Source organism: Polypterus senegalus, chromosome 3, assembly GCF_016835505.1.
Source record: "Polypterus senegalus isolate Bchr_013 chromosome 3, ASM1683550v1, whole genome shotgun sequence".
NCBI lineage: Eukaryota > Metazoa > Chordata > Cladistia > Polypteriformes > Polypteridae > Polypterus > Polypterus senegalus.
Window position 1 is genome coordinate 268,772,376 of NC_053156.1, and position 8,874 is coordinate 268,781,249.

Consider the following 8,874-nt stretch of genomic DNA (forward strand, 5'->3'; position numbering starts at 1 on the left):
ACCCAATTACTCAATTACTGAATTGACTGTTCCTTCCAATAAACCAAAATATTTGAAAACATTAAGTAAGGTTAAATCTGTTGTCCTATTCAAGAATTATGAATCTAGATGAGTTAAACATACTGTATATGTTTCTCAGTTCATACTCCTGAGTTATGGAAATAGCTAACAGTCAGCATTTAGACTGCCATAGTCCATGGATATTTGGAGGGCTATTAAAAATGCACCTTTTCACAAAATAAATTGAGACTGCTCAAGGTTTCAACCACTCAGAATACTTTGAGATACATTATCTAAAAATGATGTCTCAGCCCTCAACTAACAGTGCTTTTGTTAAGTCTGTAATTTGTCATCTTGTTTTAGGACTAATTTTAGTAGAAAGCTCTTGTGTGTACCTGCATAAAGTTTGTTTACATCTGCTGAACTTGGTATTGTCTTGCAAATCTCTTTAATTCATTGTACATATATACTGATTTGTATAAGTTGCCTTGAGTAAATATGACCACTAAGTAGTATTAAAAAATAATAATAAACATGAACTATACTCACGATATACACATCTATTCCATTTCTGTTCTTCATCAATAAACATGTGCATATCAGGTTAATCTGTAATACTAAATTAGCCATATACAGTACGAGTATAAGTGACCCTTGTGGTTGTTATGCACCCAATGATTTCAGAATAGCCCCAGAATGACCATGAATTTATATCTTGCTCACAAATTATTAGGAACACTGTAGAAATACTGAATAGGGACTTAATTTGCTCTCCAAACTGTCTCAATTCTCCGTGGCATGAATTGCTGAAATTCTGATCCATGCTGAAAGGACTGTATCACACAATTTTTGCAGATTTGTCAGCTGAGCATTCATGTTGCAAATTTCCCATTCTACCACATTTTCTTTTAATGGCTGACAGGAGTGGATCCCAACATGGTCTTTTGCAGTTGTAGCCCATCTGCCTTAAGATTCCTTGTATCGTGCATTCTGAGATGCTTTTAAGTTCACCACAGTTGTACAGAGTGGATATCTGAGTTATGGTAGCCTTTCTGTCAGCTCAAACAAGATGGGCCATTCTCCTATGGCTTCTCTCATCAACAAGGCAGAACTGCTGCTCAGTGGATGTCTTCTGTTTTTCTCCCTATTCTGAGTAAACTCTGTACAGACTGTTGTGCATAATAATCCCCAGGGATTTGCAGTAACAGAAATACTCACCGTAGCCCCTCTGGCACCAACAACCATGCCAAGTTCGAAATTACTGAGATCACATTTTTCCCCCATTCTAGTGTCTGATGTAAACATTAACTGAAGCTCCTATCCTGTATCTTCATGATTTTATACACTGTGATTTTGCCATCTGATTGATGATTAAATAATTGCATGTTTAAGCAGGTGCTCTTAATAAGGTGGTGGTGGTCTTCTGGCATGACACCAGCTTAAGATCCCACAGAGAGTAATGGGAGCTGTAGTTCAGAAGGACTGCCCTGTTGGGCGCTGCAGTGGTAATCAGGGGCACTGCCAGGAGAGGTCTCCCTACTTGATGACTGCTCTACCGGATACCAAAGTACTTCCAGGTTACAATGCTGGGCCATAAGAATCACACCAGGGTCCAACATAAACAGAGCCTGTCTGCCTCACCCTGGGAGTCAGAGTAGAGACGATGGGACAAGCGTTGCCCAGGAGGTGTAGAGGAAGAAGAAAAGAGAAACTAAATATTGCATTGTGCTCTTCTGTGCTGGACTGAGAAAAAGAAGCCTGTTGACGTACTTGTCTTAATAAAAATAACTTTATTTGAACCTGGGATTGTGGTGTTTCAGTTGTGTCTGGGGGTTCGGTGTGCTTCTGTGCCCCCATGTATATACAGCTGCATAATGTCTGTTCGGGGCAACGTCTGCTGGTATATACATCTGTGGTCTGATAAGGTTATAATGGTGTTTAGAAATCCCAATCAGAGAATGTGACATATCAGATGTGACCAGATGCAGTGAATGCAGCTCTTATATTGAGAAGCTACTTAAAGGATGATATAGGAGTTTATGTTGATTTTATATATTCTTAAATGCAAAAACTAGCTATCTGAACTTTGATGTAATATAAAATAACAAATTTCTACTGTACTGTAAACAATGTCACAAATTAGACTTGGCCTAGTTCTCGCCTGGTGGTGTAATAATTAGTACTGCCGATATCATAGGTTCAAATCCCACACTTGATTGCTGTCTGTGTGGATCCCTCAAGTTACTCAACTTTCCTCAAGTTACTGAAGTTTTCTTCTTTATGTGTTTGTATGCAAAAGTTGATCCAATTATGGGCCAGCACCCCCATCTAGCATGGCGCATTGTGATGGCACAATCAACTCTGCACACTTTGGTAGGTCACTTCTTGTAAGTGGAGACTACTGGGAACAAGAAAAATTATTTATTACTTTATCATTCACACTAATGTCAACGCACTAGACAGTCAGTGCTCCATAACAGTTATTTCCTTCCTTAGTCCTGGGACCCTTGTGACTGTAGAATTTTGTTCTGATTCCACAACCAGACGTTAACTACAGTGCCTCTTTTAAATGGGTTACTATGTTAAGTTTACTTGCTGCCTAAATTTCTACTTTCATAGTAGTAATCCAGAAATACTCAACATGATCAGTGTTAAACATGTTTGAGTAAACTGTGTTTTATTTTCTATCTGCTCATAAGATTAAGGTATTCATTAAAAAAAAAAAAAACTTTACTATAACCAACTGCTTGCTAATTAACACACTGGTGCAAATTACACATCAATTAGGGGTTCATTATCATTTGTCCAATTAACGGTTCTGTTTCATTCATGATCATTTTCACAGGATTTTTTTCCTTATCCCAAAATTATGCATTTTAGGTTAACTGTTGCATGAACGTTAATCTCTGTGGAAGAAATTTAGCATAGTAAGATGCTGGTGCCCACTATTTAGGTTCTGCTGATAAATTGTACTGAATGCTAACAAAACAGACTCTGCCTGCCCTTATATGTAATTGAAAAAGTGGGTACCAAATATAAATTGATGGATATAGAATGGTGTGGAGGACTGCTGGCTTTGTGCTCCAGCCCTCACCCCCAGGCCGCCAGGAGGAGCTCTCCCGACAGCAGGATCGTGCCCCGAGTTCCAGCAGGGCCTTATGGACTATGTAGTGTTTTTACACAGCCCTGCTGGATACCTTGGGGGCCACCAGGAGTCGCTGTGGGGGGCTTATGGGCTCTTTTGTGCCTTATGACCCGGGAGTACGTCACGGTCATGTGACGGGAAGGAACGACGTGCTCCCGGGTTGAAGTAAAGGACTGATTGCCCTGACCCGGAAGGAATAAGGAACTGTGGACTGTTGGGACAGGAACACCTCCGGGTCAGGGGCTATAAAAGGACGATGCCTCAGTCCAGACGCTGAGCTGTGCTGGGAGGGAGAGAAGCAAAGTGTCTGGGCGAGGAGGAGAGGAAATGATAGTGTTGTGTGGGTTTACTTGATGAATAGTGTGGAGGGTGCTTGGTGCACACTTGTGTTAAAAAATAAAAAGTCTTGGACTTGTATCCGGTGTTTGGAGTGGTACCTGAGGGTTCAAGGGAGCACTAGCGCCCCATGCTGCCACAATGGATTAATATTTAGCCTTATGACAGAGCACATCTATTTTGGAATTCAGAAAGCATCATCAAATTAATATATTTCAAGGTGCAATTAAATAAAGAACAAAAATAAAGCAAGGAAACTTCTAAATGAGCCTACACTGGTAACTCGAAACCCCTGCCAAGTGCCAGCGTAGAAGAGCAATCACCACTGCCATGGTGTGCCATACTGATGTAAACAGAGAGTTGAAAGTAAATACTTTGTGGACACTAAAGTTACAGAAAAGTCATGAGATATGGGCTAAACACCAGAGGACAGAGGGACCTCGGACAGGTTGGCTTCAGTATTTTCATCCAGTATTCTTGGCAATGGATGCTGCTCTATGGACTGTCTTGGAAGCAAATTCAGGATGGCATTTAAAGACTATTCCCCTTCTGATGTCTGATCCTACTGAGGCTGATGCCAAGATGTACGCTGAGGCAAAAGCGTGACTGGAAACTGGGCATTGTGGCCAAGGAGTGGAGAGAGACAGAGAAATGGAAAAGGCATTTGATGTAAACACAAGAGTTTTAATTGGTGGGAAAATGGACAAGCCAGGTACTGATGGATTCAGAGGGCAGATAGGATGTATTGTTTGTTGGTTTATTGTTACTGTGAAAATTCTATATTGTGTCTTTTGATCAAGTTTTGAATTTTCCACTCTTTTTGCTCCAGTTTAAGCTGGCAGACAGAGGCACCCCATAACAATGGAAAAAGTTCACAAGGATAAAGGAATAATGTACACATTCAGACTATATCCACACTGGATGTTAATCATACACCTCTTACATTATATAATTATTCCTAACTAAATTCAAGATCAGAAAACGTAATTAATCAATCTCCTAACACAAAGCATACTATTACTTTACAAATTTGTGAGCTTATAGATTATCAAAATGATAAAAACAACACTACACTATATTTCTTCAGAAGTTCACTTAAAGCAGTGTTTCCCAACCTCGGTCCTGTGGCCCCCTTGTGACTGTGGGTTTTTGTTTCGATGAGATTCCTAATCAGTGACAACACCTGATAACGCTGATCTCATTTAATTAGCAGGTATTATTTTTTCTTTTATTCTACATTCAGAAAAGCACCACAGCATGATTTTTACATTTAGAAGACATTTAGAAATATTTCTGCTTTTGCTATTGATTTAAACGCTTAACTCTCTTTTGTTGATTTCATTATACTTTGCCCTTTCTCTGTGCAGTTTTCCCCCTTCGTTGTATCTTATTAATGACAATTAAAAATGAGCAGAGCAGACACACTGGCAAACAACACTGAATAATCAAAGGCTGCAATTACTTTAGCATCAGACCCACTAATTAGTAAATAATGGATTAATTAAACAATTAGAACACCTGGAAAAGTAGAATGAAAATCAAGATGAAAATATTGTTAAAAAAAAAAAACAAAAAAAAAAAACATTATTCCCATATAACTGCTTGATACATTTTAATATATATTAAATTTTTTTTTACCAAACTTAGTTTTCTAATTTCTATATTGTTCCCAAACACAGAAAATGGGAAATAACACATCACTTAATTAGCCCAGGAGTCCAATTAAAAACTGAAGCTGGTTGGAACAAAAACCAGCAGCGACAGGGGGCCACAGGACCGAGGCTGAGAAACACTGACTTAAAGAGAAGTGGCCGATATCTGAATAGAGAATCGTCTACAATTGGGGTGTCAAACTCAGATCCTGAATAGTGCCAGTGGTTGCAGGCTTGCCTACCAGCCACTTTCTTAATTAGTAACCGATTACTGCTGCTAATGAAATATACACCTTTTGTGTTCATTTTAACTGACTTGCTTTTTAAGATACTGAATCACAACTGTCTGTTTGTTTTGTTTTTTTCTTCACCAGCAGCCAGCCACTAAAGGGATACAAAGTTATGCAACAAATGATAAGCTAACTCAGGGATCTTAATCTCACTTCATGGACGGCCACCATTTTCACTCCAGCCACTTTCTTCATTTGAAGGCAAGCCTTCCTAATAGTGAAACATGTTACTTAATTTTACAGCCTCTTAGTGCTCTTATTCTGTCACATCAGAAATTCCCAACACTGTTTTTCTTCTTTTTTTTTTAACACCGTTAAAATATTTTGTGGACCAGAGCAGACAAATATATCCTAAATCTTCATTTTTTTTCTTTTCAAATATTTAATAGAAACAGATATTGTGCGATGGACACAAATTTGCAAATGAGGTCAAGTTAGTTGGTCATGTGTTGGCTCTCTTTTGCTTTTCATTATTATTAGGCTGATGGTTATACAAAAAAATAATAATTTAAGGTTTGAGTCTAGAAAAGCAAATCAATTAAAATTTAGGGCAAAATCAGTATGTTCCATTACTAACAGTAATTGGTTACTAATTAAGAAAATGTTTGAAAGAAAGTCCTGTCACTACTGCAGGGCCTACAATTTAGAGTGTGTCATCACTGGTTTAGACCAAAACTTTGACAGCTATTGGGAACCAACAATGCCTGACTAAAAGCAGACAGCTGATCTCAACAAAACAAATCTGCAAATATTTGTTATTATACTTCTCATAGGATCCAAAGAATTACATTTGCTATAAACAGGCATAATTTAACTACTATAATGTCAAGAAAACTAACTAGGGCGGCTTATACAGTGATTTTCTGCCTGCGTTTTCTGTCATTTTGAGAATGAAACAAACTGATCAAGACTGTCACACCAACGAAACGTTCTTGCGAGCACGTGGGTTATATTTAGATATGCGGTATAAATTATTAATACTTTAAAGAAAGGAAGCAATAATTGTGAATCTGCTACCTCTCTCTTGTATTTGTTTATTTGTTCCTTGCTTGTTCATCTCGATCCACTGAGAGTACTGCAGCCTTTCGTTTAACTTACAGTTAGTGTTAAATGGAAAAAAGCGACTGCCCGGCGAACGACCCTTGAGGCATGCTAACGTGTTTCCATTTTCTATGCCAATTTGTTAAATAAAAGCGTGGATTAAGTATTTTCTTCCAGAAGGACAAATGGAGTCGATGTGCATGAGCGACTACGTGCCAGGAATCCACACCCCTGTCTCTCATTGCCCAGCAAGCTAGAAATAATGGAAACTGTGATTTGTATCCCAGTAAGTCATTATGACGGGAAAACAAAATCCGTACCTTTCCATGAAACTGCGCATCACGGTTTCACAAGCAGTAACTGAAGCACTGTAGCGTGAAAGAATAATATCCTACAACACACGTTCAGGAAAAATGCACCGATTCACTCATAGTTAGTTTTCAGCATTAAATCAACCGCGTCTCTTCCACTTCACGTCATTAACTCATCACTCGGAGTTCAAATGGAGACGGCAGCTAATAAATATGATCGCCCTATGACTGGCAGCGGTTCCATCCTGTGAGGGTCCCTGTTGTGCTGTGTAAATATGCTACGGTTATTCTTGTTTACATATCGGACTGTCAAGTTCTTTAAAAAATAAATGAAATGGGCATCTGGCGATTCCCAAGTCTCCTCAGTACACTAACTAGCGTCCTACTACTCATAAAGAATTATGTGAATACGGTCCGTCTCTTCACGTTCACTTACTGAGAAGGCAGGCTATGAAACCAAATGGACTGTTCAAGTTTAAATCTTATTGTAAGACTACTTTTTGATAAAGGCACAAGTTTTGCTCATACCTTTATGTAAGTACACGAGCTACATTTAGATAGGCTAAATAAATTATGGATATTTTTAAGAACCGCTTGTCACCATTGGCACTTCTCAGTGGACCTCAGTCGCAATCTGATTTTCCGAGTTTCACTTTAACCCCAAAGCTTTCATACGTCTTTGTAAAGGTTTGTTGCTGCTCCCCATGTCATCTTTTCTAACAAGCCGATGGGGGTGTCATACTGTAAAATCATATCCTACCCTCAAAAGCACACCTGTCCCCATCTCCGACCCATCATGTACTCACTTCTGCATCGGTATGCTGTCACTCGCACTTGTCTGTTGCATGCGTCGCACCAGTCCAGCTCGACTGCGCACAGATGGAAGAGATGCCCTTCGCCTTTTTCCTCCTTTACCCGTGGGTCTTCCTGAGCGAAGATAGACCATGCCTCCCTCCTGGGCCGAGCGTGCCGAGGTAGCTTAACAACCCCGGACTTTCCAAGATGAGCCGAGGTTCGTCTACCCGAGCGACCAGTCAATCTGGGAGTCGCAGCCTCCATGTCCGCCGGGCTATCTGCAGCGTTGGGGATTTGTCTATCGCCCCCTTTGTGTGTCCCCAGCGGTACAGCCGCGTTTTGCCTTTTCAGCTTCATCTCGCTGGACGATTTCTTTAGAATTCTGCTTCTCTCCTTACAAGAGAGCCGCTGCAGAAGGAGCTCTTGGTCACGGCTGAGCAGGACCGAACAACTGGTTTGCTGCTCCACAACTGCTGACGCCATTGTCCTGTTCAGTCCAGTCCGGTCCGGTCCCACTCCGTCTGCTCTATTCCGTTAATCACATTGAGCAGCGCTGTAAATTAAATCGAAGCGGCAGCGAGCGCGAGTGGCAGGAGCCAACGAGAAGCAAACAGTGTCGGGGACGCGCCTGCTTAAAGTGACCGCGACGGGGAGAGAAAAAGCAAGCGTCAAAAGTGTGTGGTTTGTGGGCGGGAAAGTGACGGCAGGGCAGGAGCGTCCCTTGTTTACGATACTGTCATTTAGATTCATCGGCCCGCCTTTGGATAAACAACGATATTTGTTCATTTTAGGTAATCTCATAGTGCTTACGCTTCCTAATTGTAAGGCCAGCGGCAGTGAACAACTAACCCATCAGAGCGACGGGCTAACACGAGAGAAAGTGATGTGGAAGGTACGGGCTTGAAATACTGGGGCGCTCGTATAGCGTGACAGGTGTATACAAGCTAGAAATCTGTGGGACTGATAGATAGATTGATAGATAAAACTTTATTTGTCACCAGGAAAAAAAATGTCTTTTTATAGAAGCTCATTATATTATATATATTTATGCATTATATTATTAAATTATTAAAAACTATAAATACTATATTATTCTCATTAAATTATATACCTATTTTAATTACATTGCACTTTAATATATATAATGTACATATACATAGATAGACACATACATATGACTAAAATGAAAGAAAACTCCTGACTTGGCAGTCCCAGTCCCAGTGATGAATTATGCAGGTGTATTGTATAGCTGTTGGTACAAAGGAGTCCCCATAGCGTTTCTTGACACACTTCTGCCTGAATAA

The 8,874-nt window shown here is 40.0% G+C and overlaps 1 protein-coding gene across 1 annotated transcript in view; it reads right to left on the reverse strand.

Moving 5' to 3' along the window:
* rassf5 (Ras association domain family member 5) overlaps window positions 1-8,185 on the reverse strand; it is a 129,219-nt gene extending 121,034 nt beyond the window's left edge. The window contains exon 1 of the mRNA XM_039749144.1: window positions 7,582-8,185. Coding sequence (XP_039605078.1) covers window positions 7,582-8,053 — 472 coding nt within the window. The 5' untranslated portion in view covers window positions 8,054-8,185. The remainder of the gene's footprint in view (window positions 1-7,581) is intronic.
* Window positions 8,186-8,874: the final 689 nt, after the last annotated feature.